The sequence below is a fragment of the Oncorhynchus mykiss genome, chromosome 25, assembly GCF_057628025.1.
Source record: "Oncorhynchus mykiss isolate SJ-2025 chromosome 25, ASM5762802v1, whole genome shotgun sequence".
Lineage (NCBI taxonomy): Eukaryota > Metazoa > Chordata > Actinopteri > Salmoniformes > Salmonidae > Oncorhynchus > Oncorhynchus mykiss.
This window is the reverse complement of record NC_143046.1, coordinates 2610685-2625739: the sequence shown is the minus strand read 5'-3', so window position 1 is coordinate 2625739 and position 15055 is coordinate 2610685. Positions and strand designations below refer to the sequence as shown.

General features: G+C 45.4%; 1 protein-coding gene across 13 annotated transcripts in view; it reads right to left on the bottom strand.

The window, feature by feature from the left end:
- The window catches only part of LOC110504351 (endoplasmic reticulum-Golgi intermediate compartment protein 1), a 67259-nt gene that overhangs the window by 19099 nt on the left and 33105 nt on the right, over positions 1-15055 (bottom strand). For all 13 annotated transcript variants that reach the window (XM_090221209.1, XM_090221210.1, XM_090221212.1 and 10 more), the window contains one exon: positions 2311-2373. In XM_090221209.1, the coding sequence (XP_090077335.1) occupies positions 2311-2373 (63 nt within the window). The remainder of the gene's footprint in view (positions 1-2310; positions 2374-15055) is intronic.

The window sequence follows — 15055 nt, the reverse complement described above, 5'->3', positions numbered from 1 at the left end:
AAGAGATGTCCCAGCTCGGCATTCAACACCATAGTACCCTCCAAGCTCGTCATCAAGCTCGAGACCCTGGGTCTCGACCCCGCCCTGTGCAACTGGGTACTGGACTTCCTGACGGGCCACCCCCAGGTGGTGAGGGTAGGCAACAACATCTCCTCCCCGCTGATCCTCAACACTGGTGCCCCACAAGGGTGCGTTCTGAGCCCTCTCCTGTACTCCCTGTTCACCCACGACTGCGTGGCCACGCACGCCTCCAACTCAATCATCAAGTTTGCGGACGACACAACAGTGGTAGGCTTGATTACCAACAACGACGAGACGGCCTACAGGGAGGAGGTGAGGGCCCTCGGAGTGTGGTGTCAGGAAAATAACCTCACACTCAACGTCAACAAAACTAAGGAGATGATTGTGGACTTCAGGAAACAGCAGAGGGAACACCCCCCTATCCACATCAATGGAACAGTAGTGGAGAGGGTAGCAAGTTTTAAGTTCCTCGGCATACACATCACAGACAAACTGAATTGGTCCACTCACACAGACAGCATCGTGAAGAAGGCGCAGCAGCGCCTCTTCAACCTCAGGAGGCTGAAGAAATTAGGCTTGTCACCAAAAGCACTCACAAACTTCTACAGATGCACAATCGAGAGCATCCTGTCGGGCTGTATCACCGCCTGGTACGGCAACTGCTCCGCCCTCAACCGTAAGGCTCTCCAGAGGGTAGTGAGGTCTGCACAACGCATCACCGGGGGCAAACTACCTGCCCTCCAGGACACATACACCACCCGATGTTACAGGAAGGCCATAAAGATCATCAAGGACATCAACCACCCGAGCCACTGCCTGTTCACCCCGCTATCATCCAGAAGGCGAGGTCAGTACAGGTGCATCAAAGCTGGGACCGAGAGACTGAAAAACAGCTTCTGTCTCAAGGCCATCAGACTGTTAAACAGCCACCACTAACATTGAGTGGCTGCTGCCAACACACTGACAATGACACTGACTCAACTCCAGCCACTTTAATAATGGGAATTGATAGGAAATTATGTAAATATATCACTAGCCACTTTAAACAATGCTGCCTTATATAATGTTACTTACCCTACATTATTCATCTCATATGCATACGTATATACTGTACTCTATATCATCGACTGCATCCTTATGTAATACATGTATCACTAGCCACTTTAACTATGCCACTTTGTTTACATACTCATCTCATATGTACATACTGTACCCGATACCATCTACTGTATCTTGTCTATGCTGCTCTGTACCATCACTCATTCATATATCCTTATGTACATATTCTTTATCCCCTTACACTGTGTATAAGACAGTAGTTTTGGAATTGTTAGTTAGATTACTTGTTGGTTATTACTGCATTGTCGGAACTAGAAGCACAAGCATTTCGCTACACTCGCTTTAACATCTGCTAACCATGTGTATGTGACAAATAACATTTGATTTGATTTGATTTGATTTTAACTAACACTCTGTCTAGCGATGTCCCTAACTAACACTCTGTCTAGCGATGTCCCTAACTAACACTCTGTCTAGCGATGTCCCTAACTAACACTCTGTCTAGAGATGTCCCTAACTAACACTCTGTCTAGCGATGTCCCTAACTAACACTGTCTAGAGATGTACCTAACTAACACTCTGTCTAGCGATGTCCCTAACTAACACTCTGTCTAGAGATGTCCCTAACTAACACTCTGTCTAGAGATGTCCCTAACTAACACTCTGTCTAGAGATGTCCCTAACCAACACTAATCTGTCCAGCATAGATGATGTCCCTAACCAACACTAATCTGTCCAGCATAGATGATGTCCCTAACCAACATGGTAAATGGTAACAGTCTTATATCTGTAGTGTCTTCTGTTGTGTGTATGGACCCAGGGAAGATTAGGCGAGTCACCGTAATAGTTAAGGGATAGGCGAGTACAACTCCACCATGGACTTCACATCAACAGAGTTGAGCGGAGACGAGTGTGTGGCCGGTATCTCAGACGACACGGAGTGAAGGTAACCTGACCCTAGACCTGTGGTTAAGACAGGAGATATGGTGCTGTACTGTACTTACAGTTGATTGGCTATGAATGACGTCTGTTCATACGTCTGGATGTGGGGGGTATTTCTGTGTGTTTTAGGGAAAACCCCAGATGAAGACCAAGAGCCAGAACAATAGAGAGTTGTATTAACTTCCACTGAATGTCTCTGGGTTTTAAACCAGGAAATAATGTGCTCATCGGGTACTTTTAGTATTTAATGTGTCAGTGGAGGTAGAGGAGGTGTGTGTACATACTTACACTTCAGTGGCTATGAATTCCTTCAGCTCAGAGGAACAACATGAAGACAGGAGATGATGGACACTGTGGAGGAGAGGAGAGGAGAGGAGAGGAGAGGAGAGGAGAGGAGAGGAGAGGAGAGGAGAGGAGAGGAGAGGAGAGGAGAGGAGAGGAGAGGATTTACACAGGTTTGTTCATTGAGAGGTACACACTGCTATTAAACCAAATAAATTATTTTGGGCTGGGAACCAGTGAAGACATCAAAACTATGAAATAACACATATGGAATCATGTAGAAACCAAACAAAGTGGATATTCTACAAAGTAGCCATGCTTTGCACACTCTTGGCATTCTCTCAACCAGCTTCATGAGGTAGTCACCTGGAATGCATTTCAATTAACAGTTGTGCCTTGGTAAAAGTGAATTTGTGGAATTCCTTTCCTTCTTAATGCATTTGAACCAATCAGTTGTGTTGTGACAAGCTAGGGGTGGTATACAGAATAAAGCCCTATTTGGTAAAAGACCAAGTCCATATTATGGCAAGAACAGATCAAATAAACAAAGAGAAATGACAGTCCATCAGTACTGTGATGAAACTGGCTCTTATGAGGAACGCCACAGGAAAGGAAGACCCAGAGTTACCTCTGCTGCAGAGGATAAGTTCATTAGAGTTACCAGCCTCAGATTGCAGCCCAAATAATTGTTTCACAGAGTTCCAGTAACAGACACACCTCAACATCAACTGTTCAGAGGAGACTGTGTGAATCAGGCCTTCATGGTCGAATTGCTGCAAAGAAACTACTAACACTACTAAAGGACATCAATAATAAGAAGAGACTTGTTTGGGCCAAGAAACACGAGCAATGGACATTAGACTGGTGGAAATCTGTACTTTGGTCTGACGTGTCTAAATTTTATATTTTGCTTCCAACCGCCGTGTCCTTGTGAGACGCAGAGTAGGTGAACGGACGATCTCTGCATGTCTGGTTCCCACCTTGAAGCATGGAGGAGGAGGAGGTGTGATGGTGCTTTGTTGGTGACACGGTCTGTGATTTATTTAGAATTCAAGGCACACTTAACCAGCATGACTACCACAGCATTCTGCAGCGATACGCCATCCCATCAGGTTTGGGCTTAGTGGGACTATCATTTGTTTTTCAACAGGACGTTGACCCAACACACCTCCAGGCTATTTGGCCAAGAAGGAGAGTGATTGAGTGCTGCATCACATGACCTGGCCTCCACAATCACCCGACCACAACCCAATTGTGCAGCATGATGAGTGGGAGGCTAACAATGCAGACAGACAGCTCTAGTATTGAATGAGGAAGTGGAGCTGACTCTTTGCTCTTGGTGCTACAAAGTGGCTGTACTGATGGGCTGACTTGATCCTCTCAATCACATGAGGAACATTTGACAGAGGTACCGAACTTAACAAAAATTATACTATGAACAGTTTTTATTTTTTGTATTGAAAAGGTAGCGAAATGTTTTTACAGTCGTGGGCAAAAGTTTTGAGAATGACACAAATATTAATTTTCATAAGTCTTCTGCCTCAGTTTGTATGATGGCAATTTGCATATACTCCAGAATGTTATGAAGAGTGATCAGATGAATTGCAATGAATTGCAAAGTCCCTCTTTGCAAATTAACTGAATCCCCAAAAAATCATGTTCACTGCATTTCAGTCCTGCCACAAAAGGACCAGCTGACATCATGTCAGTGATTCTCTCGTTAACACAGGTGTGAGTGTTGACGAGGACAAGGCTGGAGATCCCTCTGTCATGCTGATTGAGTTTGAATAACAGACTGGAAGCTTCAGCGTGTAAATCAGCTAGAAAGATGTGTCGGCATCGAGTAATTGTCTCTGGCCCCCTCCCAGTTAGAAGTGATGAGCTCTACAGCAGAGTCTCACAACTCAATCGCTGGTTGAAAACTGTTTTCTGCCCCTCCCAAAATATAGAATTTGTAGATAATTGGTCCTCTTTCTGGGACTCACCCACAAACAGGACCAAGCCTGGCCTGTTGAGGAGTGACGGACTCCATCCTAGCTGGAGGGGTGCTCTCATCTTATCTACCAACATAGACAGGGCTCTAACTCCTCTCGCTCCACAATGAGATAGGGTGCAGGCCAGGCAGCAGGATGCCAGCATAGTGGAGTCAGTGTAGTCAGCTCAGCTATCCCCATTGAGACCGTGTCTGTGCCTTGATCTAGGTTGGGCAAAACTAAACATGGAGGTGTTCGCTTTAGCAATCTCACTAGGATAAAGACCTCCTCCATCCTGTCATTATTGAAAGAGATTGTGATATCTCATCTCAAAATAGGGCTACTTAATGTTAGATCCCTTACTTCCAAGGCAATTATAGTCAATTAACTAATCACAGATCATAATCTTGATGTGATTGGCCTGACTGAAACATGGCTTAAGCCTGATGAATTTACGGTGTTAAATGAGGCCTCACCTCCTGGTTACATTAGTGACCATATCCCCCGCGCATCCCGCAAAGGCGGAAGTGTTGCTAACATTTACGATAGCAAATGTCAATTTACACAAAAAAAACATCGTTTTTGTCTTTTGAGCTTCTAGTCATGAAATCTATGCAGGCCTCTCAATCAGTTTTTATAGCTACTTTATAGCTGATTCCTATCGGCCCGTGTAGTCATAGCAGATAATACTCTAATTTTTGGTGATTTTAAAATTCACATGGAAAAGTCCACAGACCCACTCCAAAAAGCTTTCGGAGCCATCATCGACTCAGTGGGTTTTGTCCAACATGTCTCTGGACCTACTCACTGTCACAGTCATACCCTGGACCTAGTTTTGTCCCATGGAATAAATGTTGTGGGTCTTAATGTTTTTCCTCATAATCCTGGACTATCAGACCACCATTTTATTACGTTTGAAATCGCAACAAATAATCTGCTCAGACCCCAACCAAGGATCATCAAAAGTTGTGCTATAAATTCACAGACAACCCAAAGATTCCTTGATGTCCTTCCAGACTCCCTCTGCCTACCCAAGGATGTCAGACGACAAAAATCTGTTAACCACCTAACTGAGAAACTCAATTTAACCTTGCGCAATAACCTAGATGCAGTCACACCCCTAAAAACATTTGTCATAAGAAACTAGCTCCCTGGTATACAGAAAATACCCAAGCTCTAAAGAAAGCTTCCAGAAAATTGGAACGGAAATGGCGCCACACCAAACTGGAAGTCTTCAGACTAGCTTGGAAAGACAGTACCGTGCAGTATCGAAGAGCCCTCACTGCTGCTCGATCATACTATTTTTCAAACTTAATTGAGGAAAATAAGAACAATCCAAAATGTATTTTTGATACTGTCGCAAAGCTAACTAAAAAGCAGCATTCCCCAAGAGAGGATGACTTTCACTACAGCAGTGATAAATTCATGAACTTCTTTGAGGAAAATATCATGATCATTAGAAAGAAAATTACAGACTCCTCTTTAAATCTGCGTATTCCTCCAAAGCTCAGTTGTCCTGAGGATGCACAACTCTGCCAGGACCTAGGATCAAGGGAGACAGTCAAATTGTTTAGTCCTATATCTCTTGACACATTCATGAAAATAATCATGGCCTCTAAACCGTCAAGCTGCATACTGGACCCTATTCCAACTAAACTACTGAAAGAGCTGCTTCCTGTGCTTGGCCCTCCTATGTTGAACATAATAAACGGCTCTCTATCCACCGGATGTGTACCAAACTCACTAAAAGTGGCAGTAATAAAGCTTCTCTTGGAAAAGCCAAACCTTGACCCAGAAAAAAAATATTTTATTTTTTATTTTTTATGTTAAATTGGCCTATATCGAATCTCTCATTCATCTCTCAAAAAAAAAAAAGCTGTTGCGCAGCAAGTCACTGCCTTCCTGAAGACAAACAATGTATTCAAATGCTTCAGTCTGGTTTTAGACCCCATCATAGCACTGAGACTGCACTTGTGAAGGTGGTAAATTACCTTTTAATGGCATCAGACCGAGGCTCTGCATCTGTCCTCGTGCTCCTAGACCTTAGTGCTGCTTTTGATACCATCGATCACCACATTATTTTGGAGAGATTGGAAACCCAAATTGGTCTACACGGACAAGTTCTGGCCTGGTTTAGATCTTATCGGTCGGAAATATATCAGTTTGTCTCTGTGAATGGTTTGTCCTCTGACAAATAAACTGTACATTTCGGTGTTCCTCAAGGTTCCGTTTTAGGACCAATATTGTTTTCACTATATATTTTACCTCTTGGGGATGTCATTCGAAAACATAATGTTAACTTTCACTGCTATGCGGATGACACACAGCTGTACATTTCAATGAAACATGTGTTTCAGACATAAGGAAGTGGATGGCTGCAAACTTTCTACTTTTAAACTTGGACAAAACAGAGATGCTTGTTCTAGGTCCCAAGAAACAAAGAGATCTTCTGTTGAATCTGACAATTAATCTTGATGGTTGTACAGTCGTCTCAAATAAAACTGTGAAGGACCTCAGCGTTACTCTGGACCCTGATCTCTCTTTTGACGAACATATCAAGACTGTTTCAAGAACAGCTTTTTTCCATCTACGTAACATTGCAAAAATCAGAAACTTTCTGTCCAAAAATGATGCAGAAAAATTAATCCATGCTTTTGTCACTTCTAGGTTAGACTACTGCAATGCTCTACTTTCCGGCTACCCGGATAAAGCACTAAATACAACTTCAGTTAGTGCTAAATGCGGCTGCTAGAATCCTGACTAGAACCAAAGAATTTGATCATATTACTCCAGTGCTAGCGTCCCTACACTGGCTTCCTGTTAAGGCAAGGGCTGATTTCAAGGTTTTACTGCTAACCTACAAAGCATTACATGGGCTTGCTCCTACCCATCTTTCCGATTTGGTCCTGCCATACATACCTACACATACGCTACGGTCACAAGACACAGGCCTCCTAATTGTCCCTAGAATTTCTAAGCAAACAGCTGGAGGCAGGGCTTTCTTCTACAGAGCTCTATTTTTATGGAATGGTCTGCCTACCCATGTGAGAGACGCAGACTCAGTCTCAACCTTTAAGTCTTTACTGAAGACTCATCTGTTCAGTGGGTCATATGATTGAGTGTAGTCTGGCCCAGGACTGTGAAGGTGAACGGAAAGTTCAGTCTGTTATATCTGGAGTACTTCTCCTGTCTTATCCGGTGTCCTGTGGGAATTTAAGTATGCTCTCTCTAATTCTCCCTCTCTCTCTCTCTTGGAGGACCTGAGCCCTAGGACCATGCCTCAGGACTACCTGGCATGAGGACTCTTTGCTGTCTCCAGTCCACCTGGCCGTGCTGCTGCTCCAGTTTCAACTGTTCTGCCTGCGGCTATGGAACCCTGACCTGTTCACCGGACGTGCTACCTGTCCCAGACCTGCTGTCTTCAACTCTCTAGAGACAGCAGGAGTGGTAGAGATACTCTTAATGATCGGCTATGAAAAGCCAACTGATATTTACTCCTGAGGTGCACCCTCGACAACTACTGTGATTATTATTATTTGACCATGCTGGTCATTTATGAACATTTGAACATCTTGGCCATGTTCTGTTATAATCTCCACCCGGCACAGCCAGAAGAGTACTGGCCACCCCTCATAGCCTGGTTCCTCTCTAGGTTTCTTCCTAGGTTTTGGCCTTTCTAGGGAGTTTTTCTAGCTACCGTGCATCTACACCTGCATTGCTTGCTGTTTGGGGGTTTTAGGCTGGGTTTCTGTACAGCACTTTGAGATATCAGCTGATGTAAATTTGATTAAATTTGATTAAAAGGAGGGTGTTGCTTGGAATCATTGTTCTGCCTGTGTCAACCATGGTTACCTGCAAGGAAACACGTGCCGTCATTATTGCTTTGCACAAAAATGTCTTCACAGGCAAGGATATTGCTGCCAGTAAGATTGCACCTAAATCAACCACCACGGATTATCAAGAACTTCAAGGAGAGCGGTACAATTGTTGTGAAGGAGGCTTCAGGGCGCCCAAGAAAGTCCAGCAAGTGCCAGGACCGTCTCCTAAAGTTGATTCGGCTGAGGGATCGGGGCACCACCAGTAGTACAGAGCTTGCTCAGGAATGGCAGCAGGCAGGTGTGAGTGCATCTGCACGCACAGTGAGGCGAAGAATTTTAGAGGATGGCCTGGTGTCAAGAAGGGCAGCAAAGAAGCCACTTCTCTCCAGGAAAATCATCAGGGACAGACTGATATTCTGCAAAAGGTACAGGGATTGGACTGCTGAGGACTGGGGTAAAGTCATTTTCTCTGATGAATCCCCTTTCCGATTGTTTGGGGCATCCGGAAAAAAGCTTGTCCGGAGAAGACAAGGTGAGCGCTACCATCAGTCCTGTGTCATGCCAACAGTAAAGCATCCTGAGACCATTCATGTGTGGGGTTGCTTCTCAGCCAAGGGAGTGGGCTAACTCACAATATTGCCTAAGAACACAGCCATGAATAAAGAATGGTACCAACACATCCTCCAAGAGCAACTTCTCCCAACCATCCAGGAACAGTTTGGTGATGAACAATGCCTTTTCCAGCATGATGGAGCACCTTTCCATAAGGCAAAAATGATAACTAAGTGGCTCGGGGAACCAAACATTGATATTTTGGGTCCATGGCCAGGAAACTCCCCAGACCTTAATACCATTGAGACGGGTGGACAAACAAAAACCCACAAATTCTGACAAACTCCAAGCATTGATTATGCAAGAATGGACTGCCATCAGTCAGGATGTGGCCCAGAAGTTAATTGACAGCATGCCAGGGTGGATTGCAGAGGTCTTGAAAAAGAAGGGTCAACACTGCAAATATTGACTCTTTGCATCAACCTCGTGTAATTGTCAATTAAAAGCCTTTGACACATATGAAATGCTTGTAATTATATTTCTTCCATAGTAACATCTGAAAAAAGGCTCATAAAAATATCTAAAGACAGAGGCAGCAGACTGTGGTGTAAATTAATATTTGTGTCATTCTGAAAACCTTTGTCCATGACTGTACACTAGCCAGAGTGTTGTTATAATATGTACGCTGCGCACATTGTAGCAAGAATCCCAAACAGATACACTATTTGACAAAAACCTAATCATTTCAAACCTTGATTACATTTGAATACTATCACATATGCCCCTCTATTTATGAGTGGAATATTTAGGAAAAGATTTCCTCAATTAAAATCACTTAGCTGATTACATGGTGATGTCACAGTCTTTATGCCAATCAACTGAAATTATTTTTAAAATGGTTTGTGTTTGCTCAGAAAAATGGGGGGGGGGGGGGGAATAAAATGACCAACTGGCCACCTATTGAAGAACCCTGGACCGGTCCTCTGGTACTGAGCTCTATATTTACATGTAACAGCAGCCTATTGAAGAACCCTGGACCGGTCCTCTGGTACTGAGCTCTATATTTACATGTAACAGCAGCCTATTGAAGAACCCTGGACCGGTCCTCTGGTACTGAGCTCTATATTTACATGTAACAGCAGCCTATTGAAGAACCCTGGACCGGTCCTCTGGTACTGAGCTCTATATTTACATGTAACAACCTATTGAAGAACCCTGGACCGGTCCTCTGGTACTGAGCTCTATATTTACATGTAACAACCTATTGAAGAACCCTGGACCGGTCCTCTGGTACTGAGCTCTATATTTACATGTAACAACCTATTGAAGAACCCTGGACCGGTCCTCTGGTACTGAGCTCTATATTTACATGTAACAACCTATTGAAGAACCCTGGACCGGTCCTCTGGTACTGAGCTCTATATTTACATGTAACAGCAGCCTATTGAAGAACCCTGGACCGGTCCTCTGGTACTGAGCTCTATATTTACATGTAACAGCAGCCTATTGAAGAACCCTGGACCGGTCCTCTGGTACTGAGCTCTATATTTACATGTAACAACCTATTGAAGAACCCTGGACCGGTCCTCTGGTACTGAGCTCTATATTTACATGTAACAACCTATTGAAGAACCCTGGACCGGTCCTCTGGTACTGAGCTCTATATTTACATGTAACAGCAGCCTATTGAAGAACCCTGGACCGGTCCTCTGGTACTGAGCTCTATATTTACATGTAACAGCAGCCTATTGAAGAACCCTGGACCGGTCCTCTGGTACTGAGCTCTATATTTACATGTAACAACCTATTGAAGAACCCTGGACAGGTCCTCTGGTACTGAGCTCTATATTTACATGTAACAGCAGCCTATTGAAGAACCCTGGACCGGTCCTCTGGTACTGAGCTCTATATTTACATGTAACAACCTATTGAAGAACCCTGGACCGGTCCTCTGGTACTGAGCTCTATATTTACATGTAACAACCTATTGAAGAACCCTGGACCGGTCCTCTGGTACTGAGCTCTATATTTACATGTAACAACCTATTGAAGAACCCTGGACCGGTCCTCTGGTACTGAGCTCTATATTTACATGTAACAACCTATTGAAGAACCCTGGACCGGTCCTCTGGTACTGAGCTCTATATTTACATGTAACAGCAGCCTATTGAAGAACCCTGGACCGGTCCTCTGGTACTGAGCTCTATATTTACATGTAACAGCAGCCTATTGAAGAACCCTGGACCGGTCCTCTGGTACTGAGCTCTATATTTACATGTAACAACCTATTGAAGAACCCTGGACCGGTCCTCTGGTACTGAGCTCTATATTTACATGTAACAACCTATTGAAGAACCCTGGACCGGTCCTCTGGTACTGAGCTCTATATTTACATGCAACAGCCTGTGTTAAATACAGGAAGGATCTGATCCGCATCCCAAATGCACCATGTTCCCTACAGAGTGCACTACTTATGACCAGGGCCGATAAGGATGTAGGGAATAGGGTGCCATGTGGGACTCTACCCAGTTGTCTGTAACAGCGGTCTATCCGGTTCTCTCGTTACCATGGAGACCACGTGACCGCAGTCGGACAGTGAGTCATGGGGAGCTCTCTCAGCAAGGTGAAGCTTGTTTACGCGGCGACCGTCTCCTAGGTACTCAGCGTGTCATGTGATCTTGTGGTTGAGCAACGTCATTGGACGAGCTGTCCCTGTGGTGTTGATTCTAAAAAGGTTTACATAAGGTAAATGTTTAACTAAGACAACACTATAGAATGGTGTCAGCCGCTCTAACACAGATCAGTCATTCAGGTTCATTATAGGACAGGACACGTAATCTTTCTCTACCTTACAAGACGTGTGTGTGTGTGTGTGTGTGTGTGTGTGTGTGTGTGTGTGTGTGTGTGTGTGTGTGTTGTGTTGTGTGAGCGCGTGTGTGTATATGTGTGTGTGTGTGTGTGTGTGAGCGCGTGTGTGTGTGTATATGTGTGTGTGTGTGTGTGAGCGTGTGTGTGTATGTGTGTGTGTGTGTGTGTGTATATATATGTGTGTGTGAGCGTGTGTGTGTGTGTGTTGGTCATTGAAGGAGAGGGGTCAGGTTATTGATGTCAGCTGGTGGAAGCTGATCCCAGTAACATTGTCAGAGCCGTGACAGCGTAACTATACGTCACCATGGTGACACAACTAGGTGTAACTTCTAAACTTCTGCTTCTAAAGTAAATGTCATGTGAAAACTAGGCCCAAGTTAAATTTATCTACACAAATACTGGTCTGATCGCCTGGCTTATGGTGAGAAAACTAAAAGCTCTTTTACACATAATTCATTTTTAATTAATTCAACTTGGCTGCCCAAGGAATATCTATTGAGCCAGCTTTATGCTCATAAGTATTCATATATCATGTATTTGTGTTGAAGTTGTTTATTGGCTAACTTTGGGACTGACGAAACCAACCTAACATGTGTAGTATTTATTTACATCAGTGAAAAACCCTGAAGGGGACTGAACCCACTGGCATCCAGGAACAGACAACACACGATAAAGGGTCAAATAGGTGACCTTTAGAGGGGAGAGGAGGCTCTAAGGGGGAGGCTCTGTAAGGGGAGAGAGGAGGCTCTAAGGGGGGGAGGAGGCTCTGTAAGGGGGGGAGGCTCTAAGGGGGGGAGGAGGCTCTAAGGGGGGGAGAGGAGGCTCTGTAAGGGGGGAGAGGAGGCTCTGTAAGGGGGGAGAGGAGGCTCAAAGGGGGAGAGGAGGCTCTGTAAGGGGGGGAAAGGAGGCTCTGTAAGGGGGAGAGGAGGCTCTGTAAGGGGGGAGAGGAGGCTCTGTAAGGGGGAGAGGAGGCTCTGTAAGGGGGGAGAGGAGGCTCTGTAAGGGGAGAGAGGAGGCTCTGTAAGGGGGAGAGAGGAGGCTCAAAGGGGGGAGAGAGGAGGCTCAAAGGGGGGGAGAGGAGGCTCTAAGGGGGGGAGAGGAGGCTCTAAGGGGGGGAGAGGAGGCTCTGTAAGGGGGGAGAGGAGGCTCTGTAAGGGGGGAGAGGAGGCTCTGTAAGGGGGGGAGAGGAGGCTCTGTAAGGGGGGGAGAGGAGGCTCTGTAAGGGGGAGGCTCTGTAAGGGGGAGGCTCTGTAAGGGGGAGAGAGGAGGCTCTGTAAGGGGGAGGTTCTGTAAGGGGGAGAGAGGAGGCTCTGTAAGGGGAGAGAGGAGGCTCTGTAAGGGGGAGAGAGGAGGCTCTGTAAGGGGGAGAGAGGAGGCTCTGTAAGGGGGAGAGAGGAGGCTCTGTAAGGGGGAGAGAGGAGGCTCTGTAAGGGGGGGAGAGGAGGCTCTGTAAGGGGGGGAGAGGAGGCTCTGTAAGGGGGGAGAGGAGGCTCTGTAAGGGGGAGAGAGGAGGCTATGTAAGGGGGAGAGGAGGCTCTGTAAGGGGGAGGCTCTGTAAAGGGGAGGCTCTGTAAGGGGGAGAGAGGAGGATCTGTAAGGGGGGGAGAGGAGGCTCTGTAAGGGGGAGAAGAGGCTCTGTAAGGGGGGGCGAGGAGGCTCTGTAAGGGGGAGAGGAGGCTCTGTAAGGGGGAGAGGAGGCTCTGTAAGGGGAAGAGGAGGCTCTTAGGGGGAAGGGGGGGGGCTCTTAGGGGTTCACTGTGGTGAATACATGTGAACTATGAGTCTACCTGTTCAGAAGAATAACAACAACTAACTGGACCCCTAGACACTAGCATAGTCATTCCTAGATATGGAAGGAATTGTTACTGTAAGTACTAGCAATACTATGGTATCAAGATGGTATCCTACCGTACAATAACAGGAATCTGTACCATATCTCATCACACTAATTAAATACCTTTCAGTCTTCACAAAGGGACTAGGGGTGCCCCTCCGAGAACATTCTATAGGGGCTAGGGGTCAGGGGTCAATATGGAGTAGGGCAAGACCTGGAGAGACACTCACTCAGCCTCAATGACATCATACACATGTGACCTGCCCCCCAGTGATGTCAGAAGGCAATGTTAATGTTGACATCCTCCCGTGATGTCATCAGGGATGGTCCAATGATGAATCAACACTGGTAATGATTAGGAAACTGAAACAAAACAACCACATAGCTGATCGCCTAGTAATCCCAGTGTATAATCACTGTCAGGCGCCTGACACGGTGACAGCCTGGTGACAAAACAGGAAAACAACATGACAGAACAAAGAAACAAAAGATTCCACTGGATACCAGAGGACTGACTGACAGTTCTAGAATGCCTGAGGACTGACTGACAGTTCTAGAATGCCTGAGGGCTGAGGGGGCGGGGCACAGGTAATCATTAACATTCTCTTACACACGGTTACGTTTCCCCTGAGTAATGACAGGTATCCACCTACCCAGTACCCATGTTTACTTCATTTCTGATGATAAATTAACAACTGATCTTCCTTTTAAAAGCCCACATTTCATTATAATTATTTATTAAAAAAAGATTTGTCAGAAACATTTTTGGGGGCAGGCAAAGAGTTCCCTTCCCACCCCCCACCCCCCACCTCAATTCTCCCTATAGATGCCTGGGCAGGACGCTAGATACGTCTAGTGCATGCACTATCGTATCTTGGGGAGGAGGGAGAGTGTAGAGCAGGGATGGTCAACTGGAGGCCCGCGGGCCATATGCTGGACCAATTTAAAAAATATATGATGTTTTCAGTCGGGGTCTCAACTTGCTGCTGAGAGTTAGATTAGTAGAATACACAAGGTGCCGTTTCAAAATGTGGTTGTGCATCAACAGTCACTCAATAAGCCCATGTCAGCCAAACAAATGTAGATTGGTAAATCAGTCTAGTGGCCAGCTATCAAAACGTGTAGTGAGCAGGGGTGTATGACACCACTGCACCTCCCTAAATGGAGACGTTCCTGACACCACTGCACCTCCCTAAATGGAGACGTTCCTGGAGTATGGCAGTACCTCCCTAAATGGAGACGTTCCTGGAGTATGGCAGTACCTCCCTAAATGGAGACGTTCCTGGAGTATGGCAGTACCTCCCTACATGGAGACGTTCCTGGAGTATGGCAGTACCTCCCTACATGGAGACGTTCCTGGAGTATGGCAGTACCTCCCTAAATGGAGACGTTCCTGGAGTATGGCAGTACCTTCACTATGACTTTTATTTATGAAGCCATTTTGGGGTTGACTACCTTTTTATTTGTGCATTGTTATTGTTCAGAGATGTGGTGGGTACTCTCTTCGTTCGCTGAACTTTATCCTGCTAACTGTTCCAAATGTCCCAACTGAATTTGGTAAAAGGGCTTTTATGTCCTCTGCGCCATCGTCCTAGAACACCTTACAAAATACTTTTAAACTGGAAGAACTTGTCCTGATTGGTGTTTTTAAATCACTGATGAATGATCTTGAGACTGATTCCCTGACCTGCCAATGTTTTTAATTG